Below are 23,218 nucleotides of genomic sequence, written 5' to 3' on the forward strand. Positions count from 1 at the left end.
CGTCTCATGGTTGTGTCTGTGCTAAGAACCACAGGTGAGGAATGATGGCAATCACAGCCGGGCAAGGGCATGGCGACAGAGGACTCTCTCCTTGGTTTGAGATGTAAGTGCCTTTGAGCAGGCACAATAGACTCAATCCTGGATCTAGTCTATCCATTCATAGCTACATGATATTGTACAAGGAAATGTTTTTATCTGAAAAAAAATGCTGGCAATCATTCCTGGTGGGCTATTAGAAGGTTCCAAACGGCTAATGTATATATGAATAGTATGCAATATGCATTTAAGGTTCTATATCAGGAAGTACCATACAATGAAACAAAAACAGAATCTTGGATGAAAGATACTTTTGAATTTATTAAGAAATACACAGGTAAGAAGCTCTGTTACTCAGGAGATCACACAAAGTGATGATGGAAAGAAGGCAGGATACAAGAAACACAAGTACCTTGAGAAAGTAAGCATGATTGTGAAGATTGTAGATCAGTTAGAGAAATCTATGAGTGAAGATCTCGACTGAAAACTCAGCTGAGACCCGAACTCCAAATTGAGTCTACAGGAAGATGCCATGGGAAGAAGAGAATCAGGGTGAGGTACTTAGCACTCCATGGAGCTGATTCACAGAGTAACAAATTTCAGTGAGAGCGTGTTGGTGGTCAGAAAAGCAGGAAATGAATTTGTTTCTCAAATGGTGAGTCGGTGCTGTGTGATGACCATGGTCTTTTGAGGATCTGCTCAGCAGCAGGAGGGCTGGCAGCAGCTGGGCTCACAGCAGGACGGGCGGCAGCAGGGCTGGCAGCAGCTGGGCAGGCAGACGCACGTGGGGTGGTAGCAGGTTCTGGTGCAGTAGACAGGCGTGCAGCTGCCGGACTGGCCACAGGGGTCGCTGCAGCAGCTGGGGCGGCAGCAGGACTGGCAGCAGCTGGGCTGGCAGCAGCTGGCCACGCAGCAGCTGGGCTGGCAGCAGGGGGTGCGGCGGCAGCTGGTCACACAGCTGGGCTGGAAGGTGGTCCTGCAGCAGCTGGTCTGGCAGCACGTGGGGCGGCAGCAGCTGGGCTGGCAGCAGGGGGCGCTGCTGCAGCAGCTGGACACGCAGGCTGGCTTCCAGCAGGTGGTCCTGCAGTGGGTGGTGCTGTAGCAGGGGGGCGGGCAGCAGGGGGAGCAGCAGGAGTTGGTCATGGTGTTGGTGGGGAGGGTGGGCTTACTTCACAGGTGAGTTTCCCAGAATATGATGGTGCTGTGTGCTCTGGGCCTTTTATACCCTGGGCCTCCAGAGTTTGGGCCAATGAGCAGTGCTTTTCCTTGTTTTTTGTTGTTTTCATAGTCACTGAGGCACTGTTAAGACAGAAATTGTTCAATTATCATTTTGGAGTTTCTGAAAATTAGTGTTCTAGTCTTTTTCTTAATTGGGTGTACTATTTCAGAACCTTTCCTGGAATGAGAAAGGCAGGGGTCATCATTAGCATAATTTCCTCTCATGTGATCGTATCTGGTCATGGGAAGCTCCCATGGGCTGGAGGTGGGTCTGGATAGTTGTTGCACCTGGAGCTTTTTCCTGCACCTGTGCTTAGGCTGGGAATTGCCACGAGAGTTCAGATTCTGTTGAATTTGTTCTCTGACGAATTGAAACTTTGCTTGTTTCCAAGTCTGATCCCCTAGAAAAGACTGATTGAAGGCTGCAGCAGGTTATCTGTATCCATGGCAATCTACTCTTCACATTGTTCAGGTCATCAGGGATACTTGTAGCATGGATGTTTGGTCCTGCAGTTAAGACACGTGTGCCCCACATTCCAGTACCTGGGTTTGATTCCTGGCTTGGGCTCCTGACTCCAGCTTCCTGGTGATGCAGAAGTAATGGGGTTCCTACCATCCATGTGGGAATGAGTTCTTGGCTCCTGGCTTTGGCTCTGGCTCAGCCCTGGCTGTTGCAGGCATTTGGGAAGTGAATCAGGAGACATGAGCTCTCTGTCTCCCTCTCTTGTCTCTTTGTCTCTACCTCAGTGTGCACATGCTACTTAAATAAATCAATATTTTTAAAACTAACTTGGGTAGAAGTTGTTTTATTCTCATTTGTAAGTCAGCACCAAAGCAAGAGGACAGAGGCAGAGGCAGGACTGGATTCGGAAAGCATCACCGCGTTGCTGTCCACTCTGCTGCACAGCTGGCTCAGCGGCCTCAGGTGGGTATCCTGGCTTGTACCCACTCACATGCAGAAATAGCGTTGGTGACACTCCAGGTGTTCCTGAACCTGTAAATTCAGATAGTTCAATACATGGGGGGAACTGGCCACAATTTCTCATTGTTTTCTTTTTTGTGTATATGTGTAGGAGTTATAGGGACAATGTATAGCTAAAATGTATAGGAAAAAAAGCACACAACAGTGTTTCAATTTTTCGCTACCAGCAGCATCTCCTGAGGACTCTAATATTATGAGCTGTCCGTATTCTGCTGGTATGGATTCACACTTTAAACTTGCATTGTTGCTGATTAGTGCATAGTAGACACCTGTTGCTTTTGTTCTTTTTCTTTGAGGTGCCTATTCCAGTATTATACCTATATTTTTTCTTGAGTGTCTACTTCTCTTTGATTTTATAGATTTTTGATATCCGTTTTGGATATATGATCAATAAATCTATACATCATCTATCTGTATGGGTTTATTATATATATAGTTATTGTTAGGTATTTTTGTAATATATATTTTTCTATCTACCTATCAGTTATATATGTTACAAATATTTTATTTCATTTTGTATCATCTTGCCTTTCCATTCTCTTAATGTTATATTTTCATAAGTAATTTTTAATATATTTATTTATTTAGAGATAGAGTTACAGACAGAGAGGGAGAGACAGAGAGGAAGGTCTTCCATCCACTGGTTCACCCCCCAAATGGTCTCAATGGCCAGAGCTGGATCTGAAGCCAGGAGCCAGGAGCTTCTTCTGGGTCTCCCATGTGGGTGCAGACACCTGAGCCATCTTTCACTGCTTTCCCAGGCCCTAAGCAGAGAGCTGGATTGGAGGAGGAGCAGCTGGGACAAGAACCAGTGTCTACATGGGATGCCAGCGCCGCAGGCGGAGGCTTAGCCTGCTACGCCACAGCACCAGCCCCAGTAAATTCTTACTTTGAATATTTAATACATTCAATGTCCTGTGAATCCACCATTCCTTAATTTGATATATTGAGTCTTGTTGAACAAACCTGTAACTAGTCCAATATTATGAAGATGTTCTCCAATCTCTTTTAAACACTGTATTGTCTTTACATCTCAAATACAGCTTTAGTTGCTTTTATATAGTTGTGTGTGTGTGTGTGTGTGTGTGTGTGTGGGTGTGGGTAGACAGCGCTAATGACAAGGGCAGGATTCTGCTGCATTTGTCCTGCAATGAATGAAATCCCCCGTACACCTGGGTGTGAGCCTTATTTTCTTATTTCTTTGCAAGCCACATTTTTTTTTTTTGGTTGAGGACTGGCCATTGAAAACAACATAACGTGACACATCTGGAAATCAGAGTCTTCCCTGGGGTTTGCAGATATCTGTCTGTTTCTCAACTAAGCCTGGTAAGTCTCGATTCTTTGTCATGTGTGGTCCCTAAAATCCCTGCTTGGTCAGCTAATGATTAGTTGGAGACTTTATTAAAACTACTTAACCAATCCCATCTTCCAGCACTGCGCAGGGGCTCTGAGCAGTGCGGGGGGGGGGGAGGGTGGGGGGAGCATGCCCTCAGCGCACAGCCGCACAGTTGTCAGCTCCGCCCCAGCTGTGTATATCTTCAGGGCTCAAAGGAGAAAGCGTAGTCGTCTGGGATATTCCTTCAGGATGTCCATGGTGACTTCCAAGCGCATGGCCTCCCTGATTTCCAGGAATGTCAGAGCTCATTAACCTCATTCTGCAGCTTTTCCTTTCCAGGTTTTGGTTTAGCTTATTGTTTCTCCACCTGCATCCACTCCCTCTGGGCGGCTGTGATGTGAAACAGTCTCCTCTGATTGTTTACACAAACAATGCCAGGAAAAAGGCTTCTCACACTTAGTCATCTCTGAGTCTGCTCCAACAAAGGTAGCTTTGCAAGAGAGTTGCAGGGAAACCACCAGGTAGGACAGATGAGGACAGTTCTTAAGGAGTGCGCTTAGAGGGAGCTCACTCTGCCCTGCCCTCCTGGCCGCTGTGAGGCTGCTGTTTGCCGAATGTTTCAAACCTTTGATTAAGTCCCAAGTTTTCAAAAAGCTGATTCTGATCATTTTAACCAGTGTTCTCATTGCTTTCAGGGAGGAGACAATGTTTGGAAGTCCTTACCATTCTCAGTCATGCCAACTCTATTTTTAAAGAACTTTTTTTTTTTTTAAAAATCAGAATAAAAGGTTCCTTTCAATTCTACTCTTTTAAATCATGCAAAAGTGTATTTAAAGACTTAGAAAGCTTTATGTGCATGTAAATTAAGAAAAACAAAAATTTTGTCTATTCTCTCTCTCTTTTTTTAAAGATTTATTTATTTATTTATTTATTTATTTATTTTAATGTCAGAGTTACATAGAGAGAGAGAAAGAGAGGCAGAGAAAGAGAGATCTTCCATTCACTGGTTCACTCCCCAGTTGGCCTCAATGGCCAGAGTTGTGCCAATCCGAAGGCAGGAGCCAGGAGCTTCTTCTGGGTCTCCCACATGGGTGCAGGGGCCCAAGGACTTGGGCCATCTTCCACTGCTTTCCCAGGCCACAGCAGAGAGCTGGATCAGAAGTGGAGCAGCCGGGGCTTGAACCAGCGCCCATATGGGATGCTGGTGCTTCAGGCCAGGGCTTTAACCCGCTGTGCCACAGCGTCAGCTCCCATCTATTCTCTTCTGTTAGGTGATAAATTGCATCAAATGACTTTCAAAGATTAAAACAATCTTCTCTGTGTTGCTGTTAGAGATCATGGAAACTGGCTTAGTTTAATTGCTTTCTGTAGATAGGATTGTCCATGTCAGTATTTGGTTTAGGAAGTTTGTATCCCTGCAGTTTTCATGAATGTATTTTCTTCTCAAACTCCATTCTTGACACAGCTTGTCAAGCTTGGTATCAAAAATAAACTGGAACCATAAGACAAGTTGGACATTATTCTCTCTTTTTATAGTTGTCTATAAAAGAGTTTAAGATTTTATGATGTATTCCTGAATATTTTGTGTTTGATAAAAGCACACTAGTGGGAGCAACCGGTGCTTGTATGATGTGTACCTGTGTGGGCGGGCAGTGAAAAAGAGAATCCCATTTAAAATATTGACTACATTTCATGAGTTGATATAAAAGTCTTGAGATTGTCTGCTTCTCAGGTGAGTACTGTTAAGTTTTTGTCCTAGGAAATTAAATTACCTATTTTGCATATGTTTAAATTTTTTGGCTTAAACTTTTTTTGAAGATTGCAAATGAACTGGTAAAGCCACTATGTAAGTCTGTCTGGAGATTCCTCAGAAACCTGAATATAACCCTACCATTCAACCCAGCCATCCCACTCCTTGGAATTTATCCAAAAGAAATTAAATTGGCAAACACAAAAGCTGTCTGCATCTTAATGTTTATTGCAGCTCAATTCATAATAGCTAAGACCTGGAATCAACCCAAATGCCCATCAACAGTAGACTGGATAAAGAAATTATGGGATATGTACTCTATAGAATACTATACAGCAGTAAAAAACAATGAAATCCGGTCATCTGCAACAAAATGGAGGAATCTGAAAAACATTATGCTCAGTGAAATAAGCCAGTCCCAAAGGGACAAATATCATATGTTCTTCCTGATCGGTGACAACTGACTGAACACCAAAAAGGAAACCTGTTGAAGTGAAATGAACACTATGAGAAACAGTGACTTGATCAGCCCTTGCCCTGACTGTTGATGAACAACTTAATACATTATCCCTCTTAGTATTTTTTTGTTCTACTTCATACTATTGGTTGAATTCTGTAATTAATACACAGTTATTCTTAAGTGTTGAAACTTAACTGAAAAGTGATCCCTGTTAAATGTAAGAGTGGGAATAAGAGAGGGAGGAGATGTACAATTGGGGGCAAGCTCAAGCTGACTTGTCCCAAATGGTGGAGTTAGAAATGTGCCAGGGGATTCCAATTCAATCTCATCAAGGTGGCATGTACCAATGTCATCTCACTAGTCCGAGTGATCAATTTCTGTTCACAATTGATCATAATGATAGGACTAGGAGTCAAAGGGATCACATAAACAAGACTAGTGTCCGCAAATACTAACCGATAGAATAAAAAAAAGGAGAGAATGATCCAACATGGGAAGCAGGATACACAGCAGACTCATAGAATGGCAGATGTCCTAAACAGCACTCTGGCCTCAGAATCAGCCCTTAAGGCATGTGGATCCGGCTGAAAAGCCCATGAGAGTATTTCAGGCATGGAAAGCCAAGACACTCTGGTGAAAAAAACAAAAACAAAAACAAAAACAAAACCAACCCTAAATGAAAGATCTCCGTGAGTGAGATCCCAGGGAAAGAACAGGGCCATCAAAGAAGGAGGTACCTTTCTCTGAAGGGAGGAGAGAACTTCCACTTTGACTACAACCTTGTCTAAATATGATCAGAGTCGGTGAACTCAAAAGGTTTCCATAGCCTTGGCAACTCATGACAAGAGCCTAGGGTGATTACTGATGCCATAAACAAGAGAGTCAATTTGTTAAGTCAACAACAGGAGTCACTGTGCACTTACTCCTCATGTAGGATCTCTGTCCTTAATGTGCTGTACCTTGTGATTTAATGCTATAACTAGTACTCAAATAGTTTTTTTCACTTTGTGTTTCTATGTGGGTGCAAACTGTTGAAATCTTTACTTAATATATACTAAATCGATCTTATGTATATAAAGATAATTGGAAATGAATCTTGATGTGAATGAAAGGGGAGAGGGAGCGGGAAAGGGGAGGGTTGTGGGTGGGAGGGAAGTTATGGGGGGGGGAAGCCATTGTAATCCATAAGGTGTACTTTGGAAATTTATATTCATTAAATAAAAGTTAAAAAAAAGATTGCAAATGAAAATTTAATCATGTTATCCTTCCATAAGATGCCCAATGGTTTCTATTATTTTATTTTATTTTATTTAAAAATTTATATAAGGGGAACAAATTTCATGTATTTTGTATGCACAGTTTTAAGAGTATGATGATGCTTCCTCCCTGTCTCCCATCTCCCCACCTCCTTCCTTTCTTATTTTTCTTTTAATTTTTACAATAACATACTTTGAATTTACTTTATAATCCTGTGCTTCACACTGCACTCAATAAAGGATTCCACAGGCATAAACTTTTCATAACCGCCTGTTATGTTTTTGACACTTTAGGATCTATAGTCACAATTTCATACATGATACCAGTTGTGGCTCCTACTCTCTCTCCTTGTATCACGTCATCAGGGTTTACTTACTTTATTGTTTCATTTTTATAGAATCAGCTCTAATCAAAAGCAGTGCAGCAGTAAGAGTGACTCGGAACCCTCCAAGTTTGGTAAAGAAGGTTGCTCACCTACACTCGTGAATCCGTGACACCAAATCCTGCCCGGCGGTTGTCTGGCTACCCTGAAGTCTGAATTCAGAAGCTCAGAGTTAGGCATATTAAAGGTTATTTTCCTATTAAACTCCATCAACTCCGAGCCTTCTATGCATTTTCCTCCTGCGTGGGATCTCTTGTGACCACACTGTCAGAGCAGCAGTTTTTGCCTGGTTTCCATTCACGAACCATCTTTGCTCCCTGTGCTTATTCAGAGGAAGTTCGGTTTGTGTCCTGCCTCCCCCAGCATGGAACACGTCTTCCCCCGTGTGTGGCATGCGCCGGCATGGCTGTCACGGACCTCATGGTTACTTGGCCCCCAAGTTCCTTTTCACGGATTTGCCACCTGCATGTTCTCTCTCTTGTTACAATCAAGCCTGGAATAGTTTCCTAGATGCTTAAGATCTTCCTACGTGCTGTTCCAACAGAGTGCAGTGCCCATGAACGATGCAGTGCCTTCACTCCTGCCGCCTCTTGTCCCTCTCCTGCCATCCCAAGGGCTGCTTTGAGGTCACAGCACCTGTCTTCTGCAGTGACAATCCTCCATTGCGGTCTCCCAATCCATCTCACCATAAGCTCCACGTGTTCTCCAAGGCAGACGGGACAGACGGGGGCATAAGGATCTGGGGCCTGGGACTCTGAATCTGCTAAAAATTCATCTAGATGTTCTCCCACTCAGCAGCAAGAGTTCATGCACAAATTATGTAACATAAGCAAGCCCTCTTCTAGTTGGTTTCTTTGATAACATTTTGGCTTCCCTCCATCTCATACAAGCTGGTTTTGTTAGTAGTGGATCTTTGGGGTTCATCTGGAAGATGTCTCTCTAATTTCTTGTCTCCAGCATCCCACCATAAGGCCAAATCTGGTTTATCTTCTACCCTTCTATGAGCATATATTTTCTTTTTATGTTCTTTCTCAGCAAAGCTAATATGGACTAGTACCTTGTGATCCTGTTTCCCATTCTATCCCTTGCACAACAACCACAGTGACTTCAACACTTCCTAGTTGTTGAATAAGATGGCTTTTGAAGCAAAGATTGTAAACTCCTAGTCTCTTTCTCTCTCTCTCTCTCTCTCTCTCTCTCTCTCTCTCTCTCTCTTGCTTGCTCTCCCCACTCCCACCCCAATCATGAGACACAGGTGAAAACATCCAATCACTCATTTTGATGTGCAAGACTTTGTGGTCTAGAGCAGCCACTTTGATCTCCTCTGGTGCTTCACAAATAAGGCATGTGAGTGGGAACAGATTGGTTCTGAGGAGCCTACCAAGCTCTTTACAGGCTGTGCAGCTGTGCAAGTTGGTGCACGTCCCATGACATCCTGGAGAGCCGTGCACCCCTGCTCTAAAGCAGGTGCAGGAAGATGGCCTTCCCAGGCCTGTTTGAGAGTGAGGTGCTGCATGCGACACACAGAACTCAGTGCCTACCAGGTGCACAGTGAATGCTGACAAATAACCCGGTGCCAGGGCTCAGAGGTTGGATCAGCTGGCAAACTCTTCAGAGGCCGCCAGCACCACAGGGCTCCCACCTGACCAGGGGATGCCCTGCTGCTCCCAGAGGCCTCAGTGGCCAGCACAAGTCCACGTGCTGCCGTGTGTGAGTTCAGCGTTGAGTCCTTCAGAACATCCACGCCCCATCTCTCACTGTTGCACTTATATCCATGGTGGTGTCTGGTGGCGGGCAGCTCCCTCTCATTTCCCCATGCCCTGTGCACAGACAGCTGGCCCACGTGTCCTGCCAGAGGAGCTGCGGCCAGTCAAAGCACACGTCTCCCCAGTGCTCCCTTTGGTCACTTGCAGTGACATGGAAAGTAGCACGAAGCTAAAAGAAGAAGAGCAAAGTAGTGGACCAGGTGGCATTGAGCCCATCATTCTTCTCATGCACAGGTTGCCAAAGGTGCTCTTGGCTGTGACCCTCTTTTGTGGTTATCATGAGGCTGGGGAGGGTTTGCAGAAGTGAACAAGAGGAGGGAATGAAGCTCTTAGGGAAGAAACAGTAAAGAAACAAAAACAAAATTCAGGGAAACACGTGCAGGTTTATTAGGAAAATCAAAGGAGGGGGCAGAATTTGTAACTAGGAAGATGATTTAAAGTGGACACAGAGGTACAAGAAGAGGCCCCAGGGAGAAGCACTGCCTCGAGGAGACGTTTCTGTCTCAACACTGAGGAGAGTCATGGTGAAAAGCCACTGGATTTTGATTTTTTGCTTGTGGCTTCAGATGGCTCGTGGGGAAAGGGTGGAGATTATTTTTCTACATCTAAGAACGTGACTCAAACTCAAGAACAGGTCAAGTGGACCAGGAGCTGGAGAACCGATCAACACAGAAAGAAAAGCAAAGCAGATGCAAAAGGCTGCACTTCATCAAACTGACTCGCAAGACTCGTTAGAAGAAGACAACCAAGACACAGCTGGATGACAAGAGAGCCAGGCGCGTGACTTGTGTTGCAGGCACAGGGTTTGTTCTCAGAAGGCTGGGCTGTGGCAGGTGGTAGGATCAGCAGCAGGAGGGCTGGCAGCAGGGCTGGCAGCAGCTGGGCAGGCAGACGCACGTGGGGTGGTAGCAGGTTCTGGTGCAGTAGACGGGCGTGCAGCTGCCGGCCTGGCCGCAGGGGTCGCTGCAGCAGCTGGGGCGGCAGCAGGACTGGCAGCAGCTGGGCTGGCAGCAGCTGGCCACGCAGCAGCTGGGCTGGCAGCAGGGGGTGCGGCGGCAGCTGGTCACACAGCTGGGCTGGAAGGTGGTCCTGCAGCAGCTGGTCTGGCAGCACGTGGGGCGGCAGCAGCTGGACTGGCAGCAGCTGGGCTGGCAGCAGGGGGTGCTGCTGCAGCAGCTGGACACGCAGGCTGGCTTCCAGCAGGTGGTCCTGCAGTGGGTGGTGCTGTAGCAGGGGGGCGGGCAGCAGGGGGAGCAGCAGGAGTTGGTCATGGTGTTGGTGGGGAGGGTGGGCTTACTTCACAGGTGAGTTTCCCAGAATATGATGGTGCTGTGTGCTCTGGGCCTTTTATACCCTGGACCTCCAGTGTTTGGGCCAATGAGCAGCCGTCTTCCTTGGTGTTTGTTTGCTACAGGGAAATGCTCCAAGGAGGAAGTTGTTCCCTACGTATTATAAATCTTTTGAAAATTATGCTTCCGGCAGTTAATTGTGGATAATTTCTCGGGGATATTTCTAGAAACAATCATCAGCATCATTGTCCTCTGATCACTGTCTGGTGCTGTGATGGTTCCTGTGGCTGGGGCTGGGTCAGAGTTTTCCCTCCCCAGCGCCTTCCTTTGGCTGTGCGTAGACTGGGAGGCATCCTGGGGATGGGCATGATGCTGCCGGTCCACAGCGACAGGTGGAAGCCATACTTGGGACCACATCTGTTCACTCAGTGACTCTTGACTATGGAAGCCTACACGAGGCACATCTGCCCGTGGCAACCTTTGCACCATTACCGGTTTTCTCAAAGAAGGCATGGGCAGAGGGTGGTTGTGCAAGTCAGCACTAAAGCAGGAGAGTGGAGGCGAGAGGTAGGAGCCTGAGCTGTAGAGAGCATCGGCTCATCTATGTCCTAACCCCGTTCCTTTCCACTATTTGTTTTCAGAAAATGAGGAACCCGTATGCCTGTAACGACTCCTTATTTACTGGCAGCTTTTCAAACTGAAGTATAACGAGCTTTATTAGTGTTTGGCCTGACCAGTGATGACAGGGGATGGAAGTAGAGCTCCATGTCTATTACAGTAACAGCTTCACACTCTCCCTTGTGCCTATCTTTCTCCTCCTGCCTGACACAACTAGTATGCACACCTGCATAACCCGTTGGCCAGCTCCTGAGTGTCACACAAAATTACATTATACACAAAGGATTTTCCAAAGGTTCACGGAAAATGCTTATTATGACAAGAGCCGTGAAGGACCCCGAATTTTCTAGAATTAAAATAAATTTATCAGGCTGGCGCCGCGGCTCACTAGGCTAATCCTCCGCCTAGCGGCGCCGGCACACCGGGTTCTAGTCCCGGTTGGGGCGCCGGATTCTGTCCCGGTTGCCCCTCTTCCAGGCCAGCTCTCTGCTGTGGCCAGGGAGTGCAGTGGAGGATGGCCCAGGTGCTTGGGCCCTGCACCCCATGGGAGACCAGGAAAAGCACCTGGCTCCTGGCTCCTGCCATCGGATCAGTGTGGTGCGCCGGCCGCAGCGCGCTGGCCGCGGCGGCCATTGGAGGGTGAACCAACGGCAAAGGAAGACCTTTCTCTCTGTCTCTCTCTCTCACTGTCCACTCTGCCTGTCAAAAAATAAAAAAATAAAAATAAAAAAAATAAAATAAATTTATCTTTTAATTCCACTTTTTTTTTTTTTGCCAACATTTTTGAAGACCCCTCATGGTACTTTTTTTTGGGAGAGGTTGTCTTATTTTCCTCAAAAGTATTGTGTCTGTGAGATTCAGTGACAAGTAGTTGTTTGCTCATTTCCAATTATCTTCAGTACATCGTTGTATGAAGGGATCACCACTTACAAGATCGTTCTACTGTTGGTTATTCTCCTACATTGGGGGATTGTGTGCAGAGTGTTTTCTTGAGTACTTTTTCCACATCCTGCTCCAGCCTGCATGTTTTTCTGTGGTGTACATTCCTGGAGTGAAATTTCTGCACTGTAAATTGTGTATATATAGTAGATATAGTAGTGTATATATATATATATATATACATACTATATATATATATATAGTAGAGGGTTTCAAATACTTTTCAAAAAAAGGTTACAATAATTCATAAAACTCATGTTCCCTGGACTCACATCTCATCAACACCTGTTACTTGTACTCCAGTGTGTCAGCTGTCTGGCTGTGATAGTCAGCAGTGTCTCGTTACGGTTTTAACTGGCATCTCTCTGAAGACGAATGAGTCTGAGCAACCCTTCACACGCTCGTTGGACATGTGGATTTCCCCTTGTCAAGGAGAGGCTCTGCCTTAGATTCTTTCTGCTGAATTGTCTGTGTTTCTTCACTGAGGTCCTTTATGTGTTCTGGTCACTACCTGTGGGTTCCGATGGGCATCACCGTTGTCCTTTCTCATGCTGTGACTTGATCTCTCTCTCTCTCTCCTTAATGCTGTGCAATCTTTTCCATGACGTTTCTTGTTTAATAATAAATTGATGACTATTTTAAAATCATGTAGGTATTATCCTATTCTATGTCTTAAAATACGTTGCCTTGGCCAGCGCCGTGGCACACTAGGCTAATCCTCTACATGCGGCGCCGGAACCCCGGGTTCTAGTCCTGGTTGGGGCGCCGGATTCTGTCCCGGTTGCTCCTCTTCCAGTCCAGCTCTCTGCTGTGGCCCGGGAAGGCAGTGGAGGATGGCCCAGGTCCTTGGGCCCTGCACCCGCATGGGAGACCAGGAGGAAGCACCTGGCTCCTGGCTTCGGATCGGTGCAGCACGCTGGCTGTAGCGGCCATTTTGGGGGTGAACCAGTGGAAGGAAGACCTTTCTCTCTGTCTCTCTCTCTCTCACTGTCTGACTCCGCCTGTCAAAAAAAAATACGTTGCCTTACCATTTCTGTCTATAGTACCCCTGGAGTTGCTTCGTATCTGGCATGAGGTAAAATATGGGATCACTGTGGCTCAGCAGGTTAAAACCCCAGCCTACAGAACTGGCATTCATATGGGCACCAGTTTGAATCCCAGCTGTTCCACTTCCTATCCAGCTTCCTGCTAATGCTCCTGGGAAGGCAGTAGAGCATGGCCTAAGTCCTTAGGCCCCTGTACCCACATGGGACACCCAGAAGAAGCTCCTGGCTATTGGCTTCAGATTGGCCCAGCTCCAGCCATTGTGGCCATCTGGGGCATGAACTAGCAAATAGAAGAACTCTCTGTAACTCTGCCTTTCAAGGAAATAAAATAAATCTTTAAAAAAATTAAGGGATCTTGTATAAGTGGCTCTCTTTCTGACCTCTCTACTCTGAGCTAACCAAACCCATGCTAAGGAAACAGGCACTACAAGCCAAACTCATTGTCTTTAACATTCTTTCTTTCTCAGATTTTCATAGTTTCATACGATCTCAATTGGTTAATTAACTGATAGATTAATTTTTAAAAAATTTGCTTATTTTCATTCTATTTGAAAAGGGGGGGGGGAAGGAGAGACAAAGAGGGAGAGTGAAAGGGAGAGGGAGAGGGAAAGAGAAACGTGCTCCCATCTACTGGTTCATTTCCCCAAATCCTCAAACAGCCAACACTGGGTCCGACTGAAGGCAGGAGCCATGAATTCTGTTTGGGTCTCCCATGTGGGCAGAAGGTACTTGAGTAGCTGAGCTGCTACCTGCTGCCTCCCAGGTTTGCATTAGCCAGAAGCTGGAATGGAAGCAAACTCAAACCAGGCACTGCATTATGGATGCAGGCAGCCCAAGTGGTGTCTTAAGAGCTACACCAAAAGCATACCCCTAAAAAGTTTTGTAAAGCCTTTAGAGTGGCAATCAATTGGACCACTGCAGTGAACTGCCTCGTATTCTGTCCTCTGGTACTGAACTACAGCTCCACCTGGGCAGATAGGAAAAAAGGCAGAAAACAAGGAAAGAAGAAGATGGAAAGGAGAGCAACTTGCCAAGGTGCAAAGCCTCCTCTGTAAGATCCTCCATTGCAGCTCTGAACCCTGACTCACTTCTGAATCCTTGGCCCACACCGAAGGGCTGGGGACAGTGTAAGGCTGCGTGTCCTGTATGGCTGGTGAAAGGTCACTTACTCATTCATTCACTTTATAAATACGGTCATCCCTTGGTGTTTGCTGGGGGGCGGGTTCCAGGAATCTCCTCAGATATAAAAGTCTGTGGACACTCCAGTCCCTTATATCAAAATGACACATTTATAGGTTTATGGACAATCTATTGTACACTTTAAATCATCTCTAGATTATGTATAATACCTACTGCAGGAAGCCGGGTCAGAAGCAGAGGTGACTCAGCCCCAGGCACTCTGATATGGGATGCAGATGTTCCAAGCAGCAGCCTAACCCACTGTGCCTCAATGCCCACCCCTCTTCCATACTTTCTGAATTTAACTAACTCTCCATGCCATGGCAGAGTTAGACTTGGAGTGCAGCGTTCCTTCTCCTTTAATAATACAGAAGTAAGAAATCTAAGGACACTGTTGACAGAATCTATGTTAAGGGGAGAATTCACAGAAAAGCCAAGCTTCCTCTCATTTAAAAAGAGTTCAATAAAACAAGACCATTTATATGAAGTCTGATGGAACAAGGACATAAGCCTCAGCTATTTTCCCTCATTGCCCAAAAGCGATAAACTTGGGAATGTATTCCTTGCCCTTGAAACTCAGTTGGGTCTCACACCCTATTGCCCTCATACTCCACGCTGCATTCTTTTCCAGGTTCCCAAGGCCTCGCCCAGTTCCTGGAATCCCCTCCACTGCTGCCCCCATCCCCCCCAGCCCTAGCCCTCCTTAAAAAGACCCAGCCCCTGGTGGTCGGGGCCTTCTGCCACATTCTCCACCTTGTACACGCAGACAGTTGGCCACTCACCTCTACGGATCTATTTTCTCTGAATAAATTCGGTATGGCTGTAAATTCATACGCTGCCTCCTCTCTATTCTATGACTCTTTCCCTAACATTTTGGTGCCCTGGGTGAGGAGGCACCAATCTGCAACTCTTTTCCTAACAAAGTCAAATCTGGTATTTTCTATAATTTTATTATGTTTAGTCAGCATTCTTATCATAGGCATTGCTTATTCAAATCACAGGAAGAATTTAACTGCTCAACTCACTGATGGAGAATTGTGAAAAAAAAAAAAAAAACGAAAAACTAAAACGGAACCATTCACAACAATATCAGATTGTCACCCAGTGAATGAAAGCGGCAAAAGCCAAAGTGCCTTTGTGAAGAAAGATCTGCGTCACTGACGGTTCTACTTGGGTTTGGAAGTAGGCGGTATAGGATATGGGACAGTTAAGTCACCCAAAATATAACCTGAGGCATCACAAGTTCAGCATAAATCACAGCATAAATCGACCAAACTGAAACATGAAATCTGATTACGGGTCCTGCAGTCACTAGCATAGGTGAGGCTGATTATAACTCGGCCTGCAGGGTGGCCTTTTCCCAAGACCGGACATAAAGGAGATGCTTGCTCCTGGAAACTGAAGTTTCCCGTGAAATAGAAGGGATTAGAAACACAGTGTGCAGTCATGCTCTAGTCTTGTGTCATTTACTATGACTTGGTTAAAGATATTTTTGAGAATAACATATAGTTTTCAAATGGGAAGAGGCAGCAAAAAAAAAAAAAGTGACTTCATGAATTTGGCGTAAGGAAAAGCACCTATAAAATAAATGCTGACACACTGCAGGGGGTGATGTATGATCTCACAGCCTCCCACTTCCATTGGCAAGCTGTATAGCTGCATTCGTCAGATTTTCATCGCTGTAATGAAGGTCCGAGAGGCGCAGGTCGGCAGCCCACGATCAGGTGGCTCCATGAGTCCAGGCAGTCAATGGGACTGAAGGAGGTGGAGGAGCGACCACAGGGTGAGCCAGGGAGCAGAGAGGCAGGACGCATGCTCCTCCTCCATGCCCAGTTGTAGCTCTTCATAGAGCTTTGATCATGGGGATCCGCCCCAGAAACCTAATCCAATCCAAGCACCTCCCAAAGGCTTCACTATAACCAGATCCAACCTCCACCCCTCATCCATTAATCATTAGCATTAAACATCGGGGTTTTGATGTCTGCATGAGTTTGGGGAGCCAAAGCCTGTTCAGACCCTAACAGTTGCAAAACACATGCATTAGCTGCCATTAAATAGTCAATCCTTTGAACTTTCCATCCTGCCTTCTAACATAGAAACACAACAAACAAAATCTGGGTTATGATTTGTTTCTCCATGTATACCTGCCTACAAAAACTCCAGCTCTCCCAGCTGCACTGTTGGAAGCAACTCCAGAGAACCCCTAGCATAGGTATCTGAGGAGCCCACACACCGGCTGCGCCTCTGCTTGTCAGGTGCACGGAAAAACTTCTGTGTCTCACAAGAGGTGACCCTGGTCCTTTGCTTGCTTGCTTTTTTTCCCCCTTTCCTGTAGAGGTGTAGCCCTCAGCTGCTTGAGTTTTCCATCACTGTTCATTTTCTTTCTCAAGACAGTCTGATGCTTCCTTTTGTAGCACCACCCTCACACCACCAGCGTTCCCAGGAGGGCACACCCCTTTCTGTGCCTCTCTTCAGTTTTGTTTACCCCAGAAACTCAGGCTCTAATTTTCTCTTTACCTCCCCAAACTCAGGGAGCTACCTCCAGTCCCACCATCTTCATTACTTAGTTTCCTTAAAGCTTTGACCAGAAAGCAAATTATTTCTGCAAGTCTAGCAACAAAGTTTGACCTGTTTCACAGGACATGACTTAATCCCATCTTGCTATTTGTAGAGGTGACCAGAACAATGAGGACATAAGTGAAGGTCATTTCCATGACAACAACAAGCTTTTGCTGGATGAGCCTCCCACACCAAAGTCCCAGGACAGCGGATGCTCGAAAATACATCCAGGAGTTCATCAGTGACTGACCGCACATGGAACCAGGATCCTCAACACCAGCTCCTTTGCGTAGGATACTGCAACTGGTCACGAGTGAATGGGGAAGAACTTTGTTAACAGAAATCAATGTGCAAATGTATGAAGTTGGTGATTCTATCACCACCGGGAGCAGCTTAAAGAGCGCAGCTTCCTGCTGCCCAGCCCCCAGTGTGACTCCTACTTAGAGAAAGCTGCAAATGTGACTGCACCGGAGCTGGAACCAGAAAACCTGGGCTCTGCACCCAGTTTGGTCCATCCTAGCTACACGACTGCATGTAGGTCCCTTTATCAATTGGTTCTGCCCAAGTATTTGACTGACAGGAGATAAAGAGACGCAAGACCATCACAGAAGCAAAGCAACACGAAACATAATGCAGTGAAGACTTTATTAGGAACACATAGTTGTTATGAAAGAGTCAAAAAATGATAGACATATTCAGACAAAATGATTGGTACTTATGCTTACAAAGACCTAATAAGATGGGAAGAGTGGTTTTTTTCTTCATCTGCCTTAACTTAAAAAGGTATCCATGTAGAGACCATGAATCCAGGCCAGGAATAGATGACGTTGCCCCCCCTGAATGAAGAGAATATCAGAGTGAAAAAGGTGACACGCGCTGAGCAAGCTCTCCAATCTGAGGACAAGATGATTGACAGCTAGGCAACAGCGTGTGGGTTATTAGCAGAGAAAAGGGAAGCAATTTGCCATAGAAATGGGTGTCTTGAAAACTGATGATGGAAGTGTATTCTGTGTAGGTAGTGGGTTTCTGGTAAGCTGCTTAGCAGCAGGAGGGCCGGCAGCAGCTGGGCTCACAGCAGGACGGGCGGCAGCAGGGCTGGCAGCAGCTGGGCAGGCAGACGCACGTGGGGTGGTAGCAGGTTCTGGTGCAGTAGACGGGCGTGCAGCTGCCGGCCTGGCCGCAGGGGTCGCTGCAGCAGCTGGGGCGGCAGCAGGACTGGCAGCAGCTGGGCTGGCAGCAGCTGGCCACGCAGCAGCTGGGCTGGCAGCAGGGGGTGCGGCGGCAGCTGGTCACACAGCTGGGCTGGAAGGTGGTCCTGCAGCAGCTGGTCTGGCAGCACGTGGGGCGGCAGCAGCTGGGCTGGCAGCAGCTGGGCTGGCAGCAGGGGGCGCTGCTGCAGCAGCTGGACACGCAGGCTGGCTTCCAGCAGGTGGTCCTGCAGTGGGTGGTGCTGTAGCAGGGGGGCGGGCAGCAGGGGGAGCAGCAGGAGTTGGTCATGGTGTTGGTGGGGAGGGTGGGCTTACTTCACAGGTGAGTTTCCCAGAATATGATGGTGCTGTGTGCTCTGGGCCTTTTATACCCCGGGCCTCCCAAGCAGGGGCCAATGAGCCACACTTGACTTTGTTATTGTTTATGTTAATTTCTCTAGTCCATTGGGAAATGTCCCAGGGAGGAAGTTGTTCCTTAAGTGTTCTGTATTTTCTTTGCATAATTGATTTGTTTGTTTTCCTCATTGATAAATAACCAAATAGAACTATTTTCTTGAAAGGAGAAATTGGTCATCCTTCTCCACATTAGTAAATCCTTGTGTTTAAAGCCAAGCACAGTAGTGTGTGATCTTCCAAAAGGTCCCGCCTAGCTTGGGACAGGTCAGAACCACTGTCGGTCTCCACCTGTGTTCCTGGGTGCTGCTTCCTCCTGGGAGCACGTCTGATGTTGATGAGTCACGGCGATGAGTTAAAGCCACGTTTAGGGAGGTTTCTGATACCACCTGTAACGTAGAAGCTACTATAAATAAATAAATCTTTTAAAAGAAAGACAACGGCTTGATTTCCAATAAATTCTTGAGAGATATAAGGTTGATGGGCCCTGGTGTTCAACTGACAAATAATAATTGTGCACATTTGTGGAGTTAACACCTCTCTGACATCTTTGTATCCGCATACCTAATTGATATTTCTAGTGCTAAATTATCTGTTACCAAAACTTGTGAGGTCTCTGTTTCTTGGCTGCACACTGCCTGGCACGTGAGGCTTCAATGGGTAAAAGGATTTGGCCAGGTTCACAATCAGGGAGTGACAGGAGAATGTTGTGAGTTTTCATTATGTTTTATTGACTCCTTATACCCAAGTCCTACACTCTGTTGTTTTCTTAACAATAGAGGAACGTAGGGCCAGAGATCAAAGGGGAAATAATTCAATGGGTTGCCCTTGAGAGGACTTACTATGGAGGAAATTGACACAGCAGACAGATGACACAAGCTTGAGGAATCTCCCAGAGCAGACACAGGTGCAAGAGATGAGAAGGAGGGGTGCTCAGCAACCCTGTCGCTTCGTGGGGTGCTCATTCCACTGAAACAGTGTCTCCTGGAACTGTGGGTGGCCCCAAAGCAGAGGGCGTGGTTACTGAGTAGGAGATAAAACTTCAGGAAATGCGGAGCGTCTTGTGGCCCGTGATGGCTGAAGAGACGTTAGCAGCTCACCTCTTGTTTTCTCGCACCCCTCGTACTACTGAGCAATTCCGCTCTTCTCCTTATGACTCGGTTTCTCATTGGAGGATTCCGGCGCCCCCGCTGGGACCGACCCAGTGCCCACGTTGACTTCGGATACTGTTCTCTTCCTCCTTTCCTCCCTTCTGTCATTTCTCTGGCTCCCTGAAAACACTGGCATCTAATTTCCTTCAAATTACTTGTTTTCATCTTCTGGAACACAGGGAGTTGCTCTGCTTCCCTTCACGGCCCAGGGAACATGACTGAATTGAAAGGAAAATGCCCAGGGCATGGCCACTTCAGTTCTCAGGACTCTGTACAAACATCTCTCCTTAATGTTCGTTTCAGGCAACCGAATTGCCTCCATGTTTAGGAGAACAGGAAAATATAGCCCAAGCCTCTCTACCTTGCAGGGGTGATTCTCAATCCCAATTGCTGCTCAAACAAATGAAATGATACGGGGATGCCGCCTCCATAACCAGGAGCAGGTTCCTCCAGGTCAGGGCAGGGCCAAGGACACCAGTGATGCTTGCATTGTAGGTGACGGATGGTGCCCATGGTGGACCAAAATCCAGAGAAGATGAAAGCCTCCTCTCATTGGCTGGAACGCTCACAGGCAGTCTCTAAGAGTCACTGGGGTCAGAAAAGTATTTGAGACGAACTTTGTAAACAGCAAAGTGTTCGTCAGGGAGAGGTGTAATTATTTCCATTTTGGGAGAAGCAACTCAAAATGCACATCCGCCCTCTGCCCAGACAATGGTGTTACACCTACAGGTGGGGCAGCACAAAGAAACAAACTCCACAAAGCATCCGGGACCTGGAACCCAGAGCCTGAGCATTGTCCCTGCCTCTGTCAGATCCCAGCTGCACGGCAAACGACCAAGATAGGAACAGTGACCTTTGTCCTGCCTAACTCACGGGGCCAGCCAAAGACCGAAGGCTATTTCACACTTTACTCTCAGTGCGCCCGCAGGAAGCACAGGAGGTCACGTGTGGAATCTTCCCCTTTGGGTGTCATACTGATGCTGGAAAAGTTTCAGATTTTGAAACATCTTGCATTTCAGAATTCCAGATTAGGGCTGCTCACCCTGTCCTGGGATACATCTCTGAAGATAACACATGCTGGTGATGACGTCACGTGATGTATTTGAACTGTGTTTTAGTACATTCTAAATTAAAATCATTTTTAAAAAGTGTTCTGATCTGTGTTGTGCACACATAGATTTGATGAAGGCGATTCTAGCGGCGTCAGCAGCGCCATGGGGTGTCTCTCTGCCTGCAGAAGGATCTGTCCTTCCTAGACTGACACCATCTCCTAGCCTGGTGACGACCTGGGGACACTGGGCTTACATGCGGCAGGGAAGAGGAAGGTTTCAATGATCAGAAGTCAAGAAAAAGACAATACAAAAAAAGTAAAAGACCAGGAAAAAATGCTACTGAAATGATGCGTTGCTGGCTGTTCTTGATAGAGGGATGACGCTGATTAATTGTGGTGTTACTTATAATTAGCGCCCTGTGCATTTTTTTCTTTTTATGTGAAAATTTAACAAAAGATACCCTGTTCTGTAAAAAATGAACAGAAGCAGTTAGCCTGGCAACTAACATATGTTCCTTTGAAACACAGTGTAAAAACGCAAATGCTGATAAACTTAGTGAATGAACGCGGGAACGGCAAGGTTCAACAGCGACCGCATCATGCGTATCAGCGGGGCGGGAGGTGGGGAAAGTAAGGCATGAGATGTTTTGGATGTCTAGCAATTTCCATATTTGCCTAAACTTTTGAAAGCAAAGGCAACTCTGAAAATTATTTGTTCTAGGGGTAGAGAGACAGAATGAAAGAGGGAGCCGGGGGAGGGGAGAGAATGAGAGCGAAAGGGCACAAGAGCGAGCAAGAGAGAGAGAGAGAGAGAGAGAGAGAGAGCTCTCTGGTTGGTTCACTCCTCAAATGCCCACAACAGACAGAGCTGGGCCAGGGCCAAACACAGGGGCTGGGGACTCAATCCTGCTCTCCCAGGCAGGTGGCAGGAGCCCGACTACCTGAGCCATCATTGCTGCCTCCAGGTTTACACCAGCAGGAGGCTGGATTCTGTACCCGCACCAGGAATCAAACCCAGGTGCTCCAACGCGGGACTCAGGCCTCTTAACTACAAGGGAAACAGCATCACATTTTCACAGGACACAAAGTGGCCTCCTGGTGCAGCTTCATTTGCCGACTTAAGTTGTGGATGGAGAGACGCAGTGGAGCATGTGTCCCTGTATCTCCCTCCTATGCGTGACTATGGCATGTGGTGGGAACCAATACACAGTTACTGAATAATGGAGAACTTGGTTCATCCACCTAAAAACTTGGACTGACAGTAATTAGTAGTGCATCTGGGAATCCAAGTACTGGTATGGAAAAAGAAACAGAATGATCAGTTCTATTGAAGATATAAAATTTGAAGCCATGTGCCTTTTATTTAAAAAAAATAAAGATTAAGTAAAGATTTCAGTCGTTTGCACACCCATAGAAACACAAAGTGAAATATACTGTTTGAGTACTCGTTATAGCATTAAGCCTCAGTGTACAGCACGTTAAGGACAGAGATCCTACATGAGGAGTAAGTGCACAGTGACTCCTGTTGTTGACTTTACCAATTGACACTCCTGTTTATGGCATCAGTAATCTCCCTATGCACCAGTTATGAGTTTCCAAGGCTATGGAAGCCCCTTGAGTTCTCCGACTCTTATCTTGTTTAGACACGGTCATAGTCAAAGTGGAGGTTCTCTCCTCCCTTCAGAGAAAGGCACCTCCCTCTTTGAAGACCTGTTCTTTCCACTGGGATCTCACTCACAGAGATCTTTTTGCCAGAGTGTCTTGGCTTTCCATGCCTGAAATACTCTCATGGGCTTTTCAGCCAGATCCGAGTGCCTTTAGGGCTGATTCTGAGGCCAGAGTGCTATTTAGGACGTCCGCCATTCTATGAGTCTGCTGAGTATCTCACTTCCCATGTTGGATCACTCTCCCCTCTATTTATTCTATCGGTTGGTGTTAGCAGATACTAGACTTGTTGATCTGATTTCATCATCATTTAAAAAAAATCATCTATTATTTTTCACTTTATGTTTCTGTGTGGGAGCAAACTGTTGAAATACTTACTTAAGGTATACTAAGCTGATCTTCTGTATATTAAGATAATCGAAAATGAATCTTGATGTGAATGGAAGGGGAGAGGGAGTGGGAAAGGGGAGGGTTGTGGGTGGGAGGGACGGTATGGGGGGGAAGCCATTGTAACACATGAGTCGTACTTTGGAAATTTATATTCATTAAATAAAAGATTAAAAAAAAAATAAAGATTTATCTTATTTATTTCAAAGACAGAGTTACAGAGAGAAGTATAACCAGAGAAAAAGAGAGGTCCTCCATCTTCTGGTTCACTCTCCAAATGACTGCAATGGTTAGAGCTGAGCTGATCCAAAGCCAGAAGCCAGCAGCTTCTTCCGAGTCTCCCACGTGGGTGCAGGGGCCCAAGGACTTGGGCCATCTTCTACTGCCTTCCTAGGCCATAGCATAAAGCTGGATTGGAAGTGGAGCAGCTGGGACTCAAACCAACGTCCGAATGGGATGCCAGCACATAAGTGGTGGCTTTACCCACTACACCATAGCTCCCAGCTCATGTGCCTTAAACCCTGATACATTTCTTTGCTTCTTCAT

At 46.4% G+C, this 23,218-nt stretch overlaps 2 protein-coding genes across 3 annotated transcripts in view; both read right to left on the reverse strand.

Moving 5' to 3' along the window:
- Window positions 1-337: 337 nt before the first annotated feature.
- The window catches only part of LOC138843225 (uncharacterized), a 49,628-nt gene continuing 26,747 nt past the window's right edge, over window positions 338-23,218 (reverse strand). The window contains exon 2 of the mRNA XM_089317843.1: window positions 338-2,248. Within this exon, the coding sequence (XP_089173969.1) occupies window positions 736-1,179 (444 nt within the window). The 5' untranslated portion in view covers window positions 1,180-2,248 and the 3' untranslated portion in view covers window positions 338-735. The remainder of the gene's footprint in view (window positions 2,249-23,218) is intronic.
- LOC103345078 (uncharacterized) overlaps window positions 17,453-23,218 on the reverse strand; it is a 224,550-nt gene continuing 218,784 nt past the window's right edge. For both annotated transcript variants that reach the window (XM_089317841.1, XM_070060730.2), the window contains exon 2: window positions 17,453-18,807. In XM_089317841.1, coding sequence (XP_089173967.1) covers window positions 17,856-18,314 — 459 coding nt within the window. In that variant the 5' untranslated portion in view covers window positions 18,315-18,807 and the 3' untranslated portion in view covers window positions 17,453-17,855. The remainder of the gene's footprint in view (window positions 18,808-23,218) is intronic.

Source organism: Oryctolagus cuniculus, chromosome 17 (genome assembly GCF_051225735.1).
Source record: "Oryctolagus cuniculus isolate XC-2025 breed Fujian yellow rabbit chromosome 17, ASM5122573v1, whole genome shotgun sequence".
Lineage (NCBI taxonomy): Eukaryota > Metazoa > Chordata > Mammalia > Lagomorpha > Leporidae > Oryctolagus > Oryctolagus cuniculus.